Here is a 14757-nt window from a genome sequence, read left to right as displayed (position 1 = left end):
TTTTTCACAAGTAGGGAAGACAGCCTATTCCCCAAGACATGTCTGTGTATCATAAAATCACAAGAATTCAATATGCTCATCGCCAGCATCACCGTGTTTTCTGTCAACATCTGAAACGTACATATCTTTTACAGAACACTCCATAAACAGAGCCTGGGGGCTGAGTGGACCTGGAGCTTACCACTGCCTCCAGGACTTCCCAGAAACAGTATGCTTAGAGGGGAGTGGTCCTCAGAGGCCCTGCCCCCTGCTCTGATTCCAGAAGGCAAGGCTTAGAAGTGGACTCAACTCCTCAACGCGTTCTTATGCACGGCACAGCTTCAACCATGACTTGCAGGCTAACTACGTCCAAACGTGTAACTCAGACCCTGACCTGGTCTCCTGGCTACTTCAGATGTGGTTCATCCAAGGGGAACTCACTTCCCGTCCTCCCAATCTGAGTTCTCAGTGACCACCACCACCCCAGGCAGAGACCTGCAGTGTCTCATTCCCTCCTCCCACAAGCCTTCCTCTGGAGACCTTCCAACCCCTCCCTCTGCCATCCGCTCTTTCAGGCCAGGCCCTTGTCATTTCTTGCCTGGCTCATGACAACAACTTTCCTACAGCTATGCCTCCTCAGCGCCCTCAAGCTTCCCTACCCACCATAAGCCAGAAGTCTTTCAAAAGCATGAGGTGACAGGGCATTCCTTGCTTTAAAATCCTCAGGAGCTCACTATTACCTGTGGGGTCAAGTCAAACTCTTGGCCGTGGCTCCCTGGGCCCTGCACAGTCTGGCCCCTGACCATCCTCCCCACCCACCAAGCCACCTTTTGTTCATCCCCACATATACCCAAACCCTTGTGCTCCTGCCTGAACCAAGAATAGTCCAAGTAAGTTCCACTCCCTCACAGCCACTAAGCTGTCGCCCAAGCTACTCCCTCTTCCTAGAATGTGTCCTTTCTACCTGATGTGTCTTCTTAGAATATGTCCGTTCTACCTGAGCTCTGTAGGGCTTGGCACAAGTACTACCTCCTACAGGAAGGCCTCTATTATGCCTTCAACTCCATTTGTGTATTAAAGCCCCCTGCCCATCTCAACTGACGTGGCATACACCAACAGTATCAGGTCAATTTCTTTCAATGTCTTTTCCACTAGGCTATGAGCTCATTTCTATGTTTCCAGAACCCAGTGTTGCAGTTGGTAAACAATAAATGTTTGCCAAATGAAAGCAGAGCCTAGAAATCCCTAGCTCACCAGGCCACAGCCGTTTCTCTGCCTTTTCCTGACACCCAGGCGGACTTACCGACGCAATCGCAGGTGGGGAACTCAGCCTGGGCTCTCTTGGCAGGTGTGTCCAGCAGACTCTTGGTGGGTGTGTCCAGGTACTTAAGAGGTGACTCCAAGAAGCCACTGAGGGTGGGTGTGAGTGGGTTCTCTGCCTTGGTGGGTGTGGCCTCCTGGCCTCCCTCCTCTGAATGGAAGCAGGTTGTTGAGAGCACAGTCACAGCCCCTGAAGACTCAATCTTGATTTGCTTGGGGGAACGGGTAGCAAAGGGGCTCTCAGGGGCTGGGAGACATGTTTGCTGGTTCTCGGGGTCCTGAATGGGCACAGAAGGGGGGCCGGGAAGCCCAAAGCTATCTCCAAATTCAGCCTCAAACTGCCGGATGAGCTCTTCCAGCTTGTCATCGGCAGGGGGAAGAGGGCCGGTGGAGCCTGGCTGCAAGGTTGTCATGGGGCTGGGGGACCTCATTTCCTGAGTAGGGGGCAGCAGGCTGTCCCTGGAGGGACTAGGTGCAAATAGCGCAAGAGAAGGTTCTGGGGGCAGGGGCACAGCAGAGCCCTGTGAAGCAGGCAGAGGGGTCGGTGGATGAGCCTGCACTTCCTGGGAGGCCGGGGACCTGAGCCCTTCCAGGACAATCTGCCGGACAGGCGGGAAGAGTGGCTGTGCTTCCCGGGGCCTGGACTTCTTGATCTGAATGGGCTTTCGGACACTGGGCTTGATCCCAGGGGCAGCTTTCTCCGTTCCCACGGGACCTCCAGCTGGTGTTGGGAGCTTCTTCTTCTTCTCCTTGGGTGGTCTGTCTGGAAGCCGTGGGGCAGGTGAGCTTGGTGGGGGCCACCAGCCAGGAGCAGAAGGCTCCGAAGGAGCAGGGAAGGAGGTGTCGTGAGCCTGTTCTAGGAAGAGGCTGCGCTTGTGATGGAGGTGCTGCTGCAGGGCGGTCTGGGCCTTCTGGTGGGTGTCGGGCTCCGAGGATGGCGTGGGAGCCTCCCTCTGAAGCACAGGGGATGGGGCCAGGGCTGGGGAGGAAGAGGGTGCCTCTACCTTGACCTTGGGCTTGGTAGGCAGGGCCTCAGGCCGCTTGAATACTGACTGGATGTAATCACTGGCGCTGCCCAACAACTGCTCCAGTTCAGCCATGGGGTCGTGGCTTGGGCGAGGCATGGGCCAGGAGCTCCGGGGCGTTGCTGGAGGGGTGTCGGTGCCCCAGACTTCAGGGAACTCAGTTCGAGGAGTTGCTGGAGGGAAGGCAGAGCTATCAGGAGCAAAAGATGAGTGCTCTTCAGGAGGAACCACAGGCCATGAGGGAGCCCGGAGGTAAGACTGGGGAGATCTGAAAGGAGCAGGAGGTGACAAGGCCTCAGGAAGGGGGCAAGAAGCCTGGGGGGTGGAATGAGAAGGCTGCGGGAGGGCGGAGGAGAGTTGTGTGAGGGCCTCGATGGCAATGGCGGTCTGCAAGCTGATGTTTTTTTCCTTGGCGATGCTCAGGGCACTCTGGGACAGGGGCAGGCCCTCTTGGGGAGAGATCTGGGGCACCTCTGAGCTGAGGAGTGGCCTGGTGCTTGGTGTTGGGAGACTGGCCTCACCAGGAGGCAGAGGCCCTGGGAGCCTGGGCCGCTCCTCCCTTCCTTCCATGACCACAGACTTGATCTTCCCCTCCAGCCACTCGAGGTAGTCAGGGCATTCTGGGCCATCGCAGTTGCAGTTGGGTGGTTTCATACCATGCCGCGCGAGGGCCAGGGCCGTCTGCAGTGTGTCAAGGTCTTCGCTGCCAGCAGAGCAGCCCTCGGGCCCTGGCCGGGATCCCCTGCTGTTGTTCCCAGCCTCACGACTCATCTCACGGTTGAAGGTTTCATAGAGCCGGGTGCTAAGGGCCCCATAAGAGGACACAGCTTCGGCCACAGCCGAAAAGGCCACCAGATCGTGGGCATCTTCCAGGCGAGCAGTATGAGCTGGGCCTGGGGCAGCCTCCCAGTCGGGCTTTTGGTCTACCCGCCAAGGACCCCCAGTCCCCAGCAGACTGGGTCCAGCGGGCTCTCTAGCACCATTGACCGGCACCCCTGAGGCGCTTAGCTGCCGTGAGTCCCCATGGTACACTGGCCCTGAGTCCATCTGACCTGGAACAGGTCCATCAACTGGGCTGAGCTCTGAGCCTGTCTAAAGAGAGAGAGAAGGGGGAAAAAGGAAAAAAATGAACCACACTATTTGAAAAGCATTTCCCTGCTTCATACCACTCAGGTACATATCTGACCCCCAACTTTTCTTGCAAATCCTCTCTCTGGTACTTCTTCAGCCTCCAATTCATCTTCCCATGTCTTTGGTTCCCTAGCGAGCTTCACCAGCAGAAATAAAAAGAAGATCTTTAAGATATTTTTAAAGAGAAGATCCTAATGTGACATTCTTAATGTTGCTCAGAAACTTTTCGAGCCTCAGATCAATCACACGAATGAGGCTCTCCTAAAACCAGAGACACACAAAAAAAGTCCTTAATTCACAAGGATCAAAGTCACACTAGGACTTTATTTTGTTTTGTCAAGATGGAAAGAAATCCAACCAAGCCTGTGTGTACACACGTGCTCTAAGTGTGAAGTGTGGGTTCGTAGGAGTAGGGAAAGAGGAGCTTTGATTAACAAATTCAGCCTGGACCATGGGTCAGCCACGGCTTCCTAGTGGGAACCCATAGTTCTTTTCTCCCTAAAACTGCCCTCACTTAAGCCCAGGCCGAGCACAGAAAGCTGGCAACAGACCACATTCCCACACACAGCCCCAGGCCTGAGGGAAACGCCGATGATCTGACACAGCATGCATTTAGCCCCATGCCCGGTCAGTCCTGCCAAAGACAAGCAAGTTGCTGCTCAGAGAAGGATTCAGGCCTCTCCCTGAGCACAAGAACCACCACTATGTACCTCATATCCCCAAAAGCACACCAAAGGGGGAAGGATGAGAGTAAGAGGGCCGGGAAGACCCGGCCCAGCAAGTGAAAAATGAATACAAAGATGTGAAATTGAGTTTGCAGACCCATCCCTTAGGAAAGGAAAGCTCTTCCTTACTGTAGAATGCTAAGAGAAAACATAGAAGGGCTGATGGATTTAGAAAGTCATCAGTGGCAGCAGGTGAAAGCATGGTGAGGTACAGGATGTACATATGCATGGTCTCAAAGCATCTCCTCTAAAATTACATAATTACAACAGTAACTGTAGTGGAGAGATCTGGTAGACAGACACCACCTTAACCCAAATGACCAAAGTTATCATCATCACCAATACTGAGACAAAACACCACCATATGCCTCTTGATGTAAGACATTGCGGATGACTTAACACCACTCACACAGAACTCCTGCCAAAATGTATAACCTGAATCTAATCACAAGGACACATCAGATAAACCCAAATTGAAGGGTGATCTAGAAAGTACCTGGATTGTTCTCTTCAAAAAGTTTCAAAGTCAAGAAAAACAATCTCTTCCCTCAAAAAGAACAGCTAAATGCATGTTCATGGGTTAGACGTTAGACTGGGGAAAAATACACTAGTTTTACTTGGGACAAGTCATGAAATGTGAATATGGACGTGGATAAGATAATATTCTGTCATTCCTAATCTTGACTTGGACCATTAGACAATGGGTTATGTAACAGAATGCCCTTGTTCTCAGGATACACATACTGAAGTATTTAGGAGTAAAGGGACAGTACAGACAGTCCCCAACTTACGATGGTTCCACTTAAGATTCTGACTTTGCAACAGGCATTCAAAAGAAACCATACTTTGAATTTTGATCTTTTCTGAGGCTAGCAATACTTTAGCGACGCTGGGCAGTGGCAGCCAGAGCCCCCGGTCAACCACGCAATCACCAAGGTAAACAACTGAGGCTCCACAATGTTCCATGCTGTTAGGGCTTTCTGGATATTGTGTTCTGTATTTTAGCATCCCATCATGTCTATAAAATGCCCATTTTTGACTTACAATACTTTCAATTTATGATTAGTTTATTGAGACATAACTCAGTCATAAGTTGAGGAACATTGTGTACTCAATCTCAAATGATTCAGAAAAAAACAATATACATATGGAAAAATATGTCTCTCTAGACAAAATGATAAATACATGAGACAAAACCTACACATTTGGGGTATGTGAGTCCCAAGTATGATCCCTGCTATTTTTCTATAAATTTTTAAATTCTGTGAAAATAAAAAGCAAAATAAGAAATCAGTCCCTCAAGTATAACACAAAGTGTTTTATTTATTTTAGAGACACACTCTCACCCAGGCTGGAGTTCAGTGGCATGATCATAGTTCACTGCAGCCTTGAACTCCTGGACTCAAGTAATCTTCCCACCTCAGCCTATCAAGTAGCTGGGAGTTGATGCATGTACCACGCCCAGCTAATTTTTTTTTTTTTTTAAGAGCTTGAGTCTTGCTATGTTGCCCAGGCTGATCTCTAACTTCTGGCCTCAAATGATCCTCTGGCCTTAGCCTCCTAAAGTGTTGGGATTATAGGTGTGAGATACTGTGTCTGGCCTCAAAGTGTTTTAAGTAGATGGCTAAAATGATGCCAGTCCTAAGACTGTCAGACAAGGCCATCACGGGCTCCTAAGTGTGGTGGGAAACTAGGGTTTGGGATGAGCTCTGTGGGAGGTTAGCAGAGGTCCCAGCCAGCAGTTCCTACCTCATCCTCACCCTTGCCTCCATTCTGGCCACAAAAGACCCTCATGCTTTTCTAACAGGCCATGTTCTCTGACGTCACCAGGCTTTGTACACGCAGTTCTCATTGCCTGGAATGCCCTTCTCAGCCTCTTAGAGTGGCCTCTCTGGCTTATCCTTCAAGCATCAGCTCAGTGTCACCTCTTCCCCTACCTACTTCACAGAATTATCTGTGGCTCCTTCCCCGGGTTCCCAGGGCACCTTCATTAGCACTTATCACATGCCACTACTGCTATTTGTTCAAGCAGCTGCCCCCCTCCCCCACTAGATGGTGGCTCCTGCCAGGCAGGGTCTAAATCTCCATGACTCCTGTGCTTCCTGCCCACAGCTGGAGCAGTAACACTCAGGTAAATGAAAAGCCTGCCATCCCCACTGGCCATAGAATGTATCAGCTTTTCCCTGACCCCAGTGGAAGACTACCTTTCAGAAGTCTAGGAATGCGGCGGATCACCCAGCATGCTCTTCTTTCTTAGAAGCCTAAACTAATGTGGCTAACAAGGCTATACAATCTGAAGTGGTCAAATCTTACATGCTTATGTAGGAAGATGGAAGGAGCATGCATAACCAAGAAGAAACACCCGAGAGTAGCACAGATTTACAAAAACAGTGTCAGGAAGACTAATGCTACATGAGTGGAGGCTTCCCCAAAATGGTCAAGACAACTAAAAGGGATTTAAAAAGTTATTTTTGGTGTGTGAATAAGAACAAGGAAGGGCTAGGATGGCTCTTGTGCCTCTGAATTCCCTGGGAAGGAAAATGCTCCTTGGACCAAAAAGAGGAGAAAGGGAAAAGCAGACATAGATACGAAGTAAGTGAAGCCACTATGGATAGGGAGATCTTAAGAAACTCTAAATTCCTATTTCCCAACCAAGAGAGCCCACTGATACCATTCTCAACACCTGTCAGTGATGTTGGAGGAAACCTGCCAGCAGGAGACGGGGCCAACAGGCAAGAAAAGGAGAAGCGTCCTTCCCAACTCTCAGTCTGCTGCGTTTAAGAACAGCCCGATAAGAACCACAAGGAGTCAGGTTCCACAGAAGGCCATTAACCTACCAACATCCAAACAATCTTAGTGCTTTGAGTCATGGGGTCATTGGAGAGCAGATGGGGAGATACTGTGGCTGACAGGTCACAAAGCTGAGAGCTTTGGGCCAAATCTGCCACAAGTTTGTTTTACTTGCCTATACGGTGTTAATGTTTTTGTTTTGCTAACATTTGAAAATCAAATTCCACATGAAACCTGGATTTTCTTGAAGGCCCACGCTTCTACGGGCAAGTTTGTCTGTAACTGAGCAGTGGCTACTGCTTACATAGAATACAACTACTCCAGCTGACCCCCAGCTTCCCCACTCCACACTGCCTTCTTGAAACCAAGGCTGGGGTCAGGAATTACTTATTAATTGCTTGAATTAATTATCACTTCACTCACTTGTGTTACCTGCCAACCCCCTGTAAGCCTTTGACTTTGCAACTTCGGCTGTGGACATTCAAGTTGCACAAGGTCTGCCATGACCCTTTTGAGGTCAGCTACAGAGAACTACAGGCTGGAAGGGCTGGTTCACCACTGGTTAAATGACCATGCTCAAAGGGTACAAGAGGTGTATCAACTGGGAGAAGGGTCTTTAGTGGTCTGCCACAGGGCTGTGTTCTTAGAACTATCCTATTCAACATATTTATCAATAATAATAGAGAAGGCTCACTTTATAAATAAGTAGATGTTGAAAATAGAAGGGATAAAGCTATGTTGAGTGAGAGAACCAGGTGCCAAAAGGTCAACAGACTAGAGAGAAAAAAATCTAAAAGGGTAAACAGGGTCTCATACTTAGGCCCCAAGCCACATCTGTGGAAATAAATTAAAGACGGGAGAAGCACACAATAGCAGCAGTGGTACCCATAAAAATGTCTTAGGAATCAGAAGAGGTAAAACCCTGAGAGCCAACTGATGGCACACCCAATATGTCATGTGGCAGCTTCAAAAGGCCTTATAACCCAGATTTTTTCAAAAATTTTCACTACAATCCGCAGTAAGAAATACATTTTACACTGTGATCCATTAGCTACTTATATACAACAAGTTTTGTAAAACAGTACTTCCACTTAATAGATACATTAATGTATCTTTCTTCTTTATTTTTAAATGCAGGTTGCAACCTTCTGCATTGATTTCAGCGTCTACTAATGGGTTTTGACCCAGTCTGACACACACAGCTACGACCTGATCTGAACAGGAGGACAGCACAGGCAGTGACAGCCCTGCTTGTGACCCAGACAGTCCCCACCTGAACGCAGGCTTCCCTGTGGGGCTGCACCCTCTGGACGCAGAGGAAGGCGAGCACGAGGGTTCAAAACCACAAGAGGAACAGCTCCCTTTTGGTTCTGAACAAGATACAACTCCAGAAAGTCTTTAAACATCTGCAGACCTACTGTTTGGGAAAAGAATGAGACTCGTTCTGAGTGGCCTTAAGGGATGGAATTAGAAAATGGGTAACGAGAGAGAAAAGCTTAAGTTCCATTTAGGGAAGAATTTGCTCAATACTTAGAGATACTAGAAAATGCACTGAAACCAGTCCCCCTAAAAACCAGAGGAAACAAGTTCTTATCAATGGAGATGCGGAAAAGAAAAGCAAGCAGCTATTTGGCAATTATCGGCAGGGAGGCAGGACAACGCCAGGAGAGGATGGGGACCAGTTTAGCCCTTTTGAAGCCTCAGCTTAGACCCGTCCCAGCTCAGAAACCCTCCGCTTTCCCCCTCAATTCTCATTCCCTTCTGGGCTCCAGCAAACATCACTGTGAGCTGCTCCTTTTTTTGAGACAGGGTCTTGCTCTGTCGCCCAGGATGTAGTGGAGTTGCGCGATCACGGCTTAACGCAGCCTCAACTGATTCTCCCACCTCAGCCTCCCAAGTAGCTGGGACCACAGGTATGCACCACCATCCCCACTGATTTTATTTTTAGTAGAGACAAGGTCTTGCTATGTTGTCCAGGCTGGTGTCAAACTGCTGAGCTCAAGCAATTTTCCTGCCCCGGCCTCCTAAAGTGCTGGGACTACAGGCGTGAGCCACCATGCCTGGTCTAAATGTCTGCTTTCTGTCTGGACTTCTCAACTACCCTCCAGTTAGCTCCAACCCCTAGACCATGCCATAAGTCCACCGAGAGTCAGCTTGTCTAAAACAGAACTGAACTCTTCCTCCTGACAGCAACTTTCCCAGCTTTCCTATTTTTGCATTAACCAACATTCCCAACCCAAATGTTACCCACATTCTTTCAATGTGTGCAGTCATTGGATCCAAACAATTCTAAATGTGAACTGTTTCTCAATTTTATCTCCTCCCTTTCCATCCCTGCCTTCCCAATCGGGGTCTTTCTGTGTGTATGTTTTAATTGTCTCACCTGACAGTGGGTCCTCTAAGCAACTCTATGTACCCCCAAGCCCCCTCCCTGACCACACATATGTGTGCACACACACACACACTCTTCTCCACTCTACAATCTCTTGAACATACCCTCTCTTAAGACTCCCCGCCGCCAACTTCATAACTCTTCCTCGTCGTCCACCCTGGCTTCAATCTTCAGTTGAAGAATGCCATTCGTATGCATCAAGTGCTTAATACGTGTGACAGACTGTGTGTTCCAAAGATGGCCACAACATTCCCTCCATCCCACATGCTCTTCTTACTGTGTGACTTGGACACTTCCCCCACAGAGAGGTGGGGTCTATTTTCCCTCCTCTTCAATCTGGGTGGGCTTGTGACAATGGAAGTGATACTACATGACTCTCAAAGCTAGATCATAAAAGGCAATTCAGCTTCTGCCTGGTTCTCTTGGGACACTCGCTCTTGGAGCCCAGCCACCATGCTGTGAGGAAGCCCAGGCCATGTGGAGAGGCCACATGGAGGAGTCAGCTGACATTCCCAGCTGAGGTCCTAGCCAACAGCTGCCGTCATTTGCCAAATGTGTGAGTGAAGGAGCCCTTCGAGGATTCTAGCCCAGTCATCAAGTTACCTCCAGCTTTTATGCCTTCCCAGCTGAGACCCTAAATATCAAGGAACATATAGAAGCTACCCATGCTGTTGTCACTTCCGACTTCCCAATCCACAGAATCCCTGGGCATAACAAAAGGATTACTGTTTTATACCACTGTGTTTTGGGGTGATTTGTTACCTGACAATAGACCAGACTATATATTTCAGGAACCCCAAGAAGTTTTAAAATGAAAAGGAAGAAAAAGGCCTATAAGTCAATGCCCTAAATCATATCAGTGCCTGTGAAAGCAGTATCTACAGGGGCCTGCAGGGGCTCAGTATATACAGCTATCTGGGCAGGCGGGTGTCCAGGAAGGTTTTATCTCAAAGAAATCTCAGAGAGGCTGGAGAGAGTGGCAGGTATCTTGGAAGAAGGCGAAGAATTCTGCAGGAGTTCCAGATGGAAGGAATAGCATGTGCAAAGGCAGGGAATCATCAGTCCTGGCAGGCTTGGAGATGGGTAAGCTGTTGAGTGTATCTTGATCACAAAGGCAGGGGAGGCAGGTGTGTGGACCACAGCCTGAATGCTATAGAGAGCAGATTTACATTTCAGGAGGGGCATTAACGCATCCTGCAGAAGACAGCCTGCAGGGTTCGAGGCTGGTGACCCAAAGACCAGTTAGGAGACTATGTAACTGTCCAGATTAGTAACAATAAGGACCTGAACTAAGGCACTAGCAGACAGATGGGGATGAAACGTGGTTATGGAGGTAAGTGATTAAATTTAGCAGTGAGACAAGGAACAGAATCAACCCCTCCCTGAGAAAGTTCTCCTTGACCAGTCCTGTCCACCACAGACTGCCCCAGAGTCTACAGTCACCATGCACAGTCACGTTCTGTTGGGGATCTTTTCATAAGAGTGTATGGTCAACTCTACCATTTGCTCCTAGGGAACCAGGCATCTGCCACACCTTCAAAACTCACCAGAGTCTCTAGAAGGTGTTCAAAAAGCTCTGTCACTTCTTCCTCCCCAGGGACCTGGCTGGTACAAGCCTCATCACCCCCATACTTTGAGATGACCCATGGAGACTCTAGGCAGAGTTGGTGATCTCGCTGCTATTATGGCACCCATTACAATGCACACATGGTAGAGGTCTGCAAAGGCTGTAGGGGGCCTCCAGAGAAGCCCACCAAGGTACTGGTGCTGCACATCTTACTGCCAACTTCCAGGTGCAAACCCCTTTTCCCTGCCCTCACTGGGGTCCTCACACCCAACCCCATCAGGTTTCTTCCTTGCTTCACAGTATCACTGAGAGGGGGTATGCCTATCCCAGGCTAGGTCTTCCCCAAGTTGGAGGTGTGTTCCCATCACCTAGGGGAAGCAGGGATTTGTTACTAGGAGACTGAGAGGCAGGAAACGTTACTTAGGCAGAGAAAATGTCCTTCTTAGATCCAAGAAGAGACGTAACTCTTCACTACACTCCATGAAGAGTTCATACGTGCATACAGCATCGCCAACCCCAATACATTTCCCACCTTCAGAGGGCTGGGGACCCTGTGCTGAAGGTGATCCTGAACCCTGCTTGGCTAGCTCACAAGGTCCCCTGCTTCCTCCTCTACAGCGCATTCCCTTCTTAGACTCCCAAATCCCCAGAGCTGGTCCTGCAGACATCTGCAGGCATTCAGCAGCAGCACCCTGCCCTCTCCACCCAGGGGGCTCCAGAGCCCTCCAGATGCCAGGCAAGGCGGGAAAAACGTGGAACCCCACTCCCTAAACACCTCATTCAGTCAACAACACAGTGAAGGATGCAGATATGACACCAGGTTTTCCAAATCCTTCCTGACTCTCAACACATCAAAACCAGATCAGCAATTCTCTATTAAAGGAAAATAGGGAAGAGAGAAGACGAAGAATGTTATCTTGAAAGAGCAAAGTCCTCATTGGTTATACCTTTTTATGGCCTCTAAGAAAGGGGAAGTTACAAGAGGAACAGAGTCTGGAGCGCTGTTTTGCTGACCGTCAGCAGTTACACACCATATTAGAAGAACCATGTCCAAGAAGGTGTTTTGGGCCAGAATGAACTAGCCTGTAGTCAACCTTCAGAGCCCAGTGGCCCATTCTCTGCAGGGGAATCTCCTGAAGCGAATTCTAATGGGACTCCAAGATAGTGGTGACTGCTCCCCACCCTGCTGGCCAATAAACTCCACCCAGTACTTTCCCAACCGCACATACCACCAGCTCAGCTAGTCTGATCCACAGCAGCTGTTCAAGGGGCTGCTCTTTCTAGCCTCATCCTTTATCTCAGTCCTAGAGTTCAGCATCCACCTCTATACAAAGCTAGTTCCTTCTTCCTTGCCACCAAATGGATGGCCCCACTCTCTCTAATAGCAAATGGGTTGTATTTATGGCATGTTCTGTCTAGGGTTGATCAATTATTCATTCCTTAAGAGGATTCTCCCTTCAGAAGATTTATTGATAAAACTAATCAGCGAGTGTAGAAAGAGATTTTTAGGGGAACCCTTGCAGAGGATGTGCACATTTGCCTGTTCTCGGCAGAAGCGAGTGTGTGCCCATGGCACACTGGCTAGCCCAGTCCCATGTCTGCACCCTCCATACCCAAACTGGCCCTCTCTGCAGACAGCAACTCCAGGATTATGTCTAACTTCTTGAGAGCATTATACGTTGGCAGAGGGTATTCTTGTATGAGATCGGGGGATTTTTTTCCTACTACAAAATGGACAGATACAGCAAATCTTTCAGTGGCTGGAGTGATACTTAGGAAAAAGCTGAAATGGGCCTAATTCCCTGAGGTCATCATATCTGGCAGAAGCACGGGACTTTGTTCATGTCCTCTGACCTAACAGTAATTAATGTGGGTTCGAGGAAGAAAGGAAAAGAAGAGAAGAAACCAGGAAAAGTCTCTACGTAACTCTGATGGAACCCTTTTATGACAGGCGGAGTATCATGCTAATTGTCGCACATTCAATTATCTCATTTAATCACCACATACTCCTCCAAGGTGGAGATCAGAGATGAGGACACTAAACACAGAGAGGGGAAGTAATTGCCTCAAGATCATAAGGCAATGTGGAAGAGCACAGCCATTTTTAACCACTAAGTACTCTTAATTTCACTGGAAATGTAAAAGTAAACAAGCCAACAGAAGACATAAAAAAGCTACATGTGCCAATGATTTTCTCTCAACATGAACAGTAGAGAATTACAAACAACCTGAGTGCCCAAACAATAGGGAGATGGTTTTAAATTTTATATTTCTTCTTCGTGAAAAGAAAATAGGGAATAAACATATGAAAAAATACTCGGTATCATCAGTAATCAGAAAAATACAAAATAAGATCACAAGAAGATTCCATTTTATACTTATTACGTAGGAGTGAAGAGGAAGAACATTTAGTTTGAATCTTGGCCCCACCACTTACTAGCTGTGTGACCATAAGTAAGTTAGCTAATCTCTCTGTGCCTCTGTTTTGTCACCTGTAAATTGGGGATGAGTAACAGTACCTACCTCACAAGATTATTAATGAAAATTAAACAATATATGAAGAGCACTTATAACAGTACCAGGTACATAGTAAGCACTGCGAGAGGGTATTTTAGTTTAATACCAAGTGCCAATGGGGTTTAGCAAGAACTTTTTTTTTTGAGGCAGAGTCTCGCTCTGTCGCCCAGACTGGAGTGCAGTGGTGGGATCTTGGCTCACTGAAACCGCCACCTCCAGGGCTCAAATGATTCTTGTACCTCAGTCTCCCAAGTAGCTGGGACTACAGGCGCACAACATCACACCCAGCTTGCTTGCTTATTTATTTACTTATTTAGTAGAGAAGAGGTTTCATTATGTTGGTCAGTCTAGTCTCGGACTCCTGGTATCAAGGGATCCACCCACCTCGGCCTTCCAAAGTGTTGGGATTACAGGCAGTAGCCACCACACACTTTTTTTGAGATGGAGTCTCACTTTGTTGCCCAGGCTGGAGTGCAATGGCGAGATCTCAGCTCACTGCAACCTCCACCTCCCGGGCTCAAGTGATTTTCTTGCCTCAGCCTCCTGAGTAGCTGGGATTACAGGCGCCCACCACCATGCCCGGATCATTTTTGTATTTTTAGTAGAGATGGGGTTTCACCATGCTGGCCAGCTGGTTTTGAACTCCTGACCTCAAGCCACCGTGCTCAGCCCCAATAACTACTATTTTCTTTTTTTTGAGATGGAGTCTCGCTCTGTCACCCAGGCTGGAGTGCAGTGGCGCGATCTCGGCTCACTGCAAGCTCCACCTCCTGGGGTCACGCCATTCTCCTGCCTCTGCCTTCCAAGTAGCTGGGACTACAGGCGCCTGCCACCACACCCGGCTGGTTTTTTTTTTTTTTTTTTTTTTTTTTTTTGTATTTTTTAGTAGAGACAGGGGTTTCACCATGTTAACCAGGATAGTCTCGGTCTCCTGACCTCGTGATCCGTCCACCTCAGCCTCCTAATGTGCTGGGATTACAGGCATGAGCCACTGCGCCCGGCCCCCAATAACTACTTCTTATATACCTCAATGGCAGGAAGGCAAAACAAAACAACTACTTTGAAAAGGTTTGTGGTGCTATCTTTCAATGTCAAACACGCACATCTCCTACAGCCCTGCAATCCGACTCCTAGGAAAGCTTTGTACACATGCATCAGGAGACATGTACGTAAATTTTCATAGCAGCATTACTCACAAAAACCACATCATGGAAATATTTCCAAGGGCCCATAAACTACAGAATGGACAATGGATTATTACAGAGCAGTGTCAATGAATGAGCCACAGGAACATAAATGAATCCCAGAAAC

The 14757-nt window shown here is 48.4% G+C and overlaps 1 protein-coding gene across 1 annotated transcript in view; it reads right to left on the bottom strand.

The window, feature by feature from the left end:
- TET3 (tet methylcytosine dioxygenase 3) overlaps positions 1 to 14757 on the bottom strand; it is a 123931-nt gene that overhangs the window by 60043 nt on the left and 49131 nt on the right. The window contains exon 3 of the mRNA XM_011946041.1: positions 1283 to 3416. Within this exon, the coding sequence (XP_011801431.1) occupies positions 1283 to 3416 (2134 nt within the window). The remainder of the gene's footprint in view (positions 1 to 1282; positions 3417 to 14757) is intronic.

Source organism: Colobus angolensis, unplaced genomic scaffold (assembly GCF_000951035.1).
Source record: "Colobus angolensis palliatus isolate OR3802 unplaced genomic scaffold, Cang.pa_1.0 Scaffold249, whole genome shotgun sequence".
Classification (NCBI taxonomy): Eukaryota; Metazoa; Chordata; class Mammalia; order Primates; family Cercopithecidae; genus Colobus; species Colobus angolensis.
The sequence above is the reverse complement of the archived record's forward strand: the minus strand, read 5'-3'. Positions and strand labels throughout refer to the sequence as shown.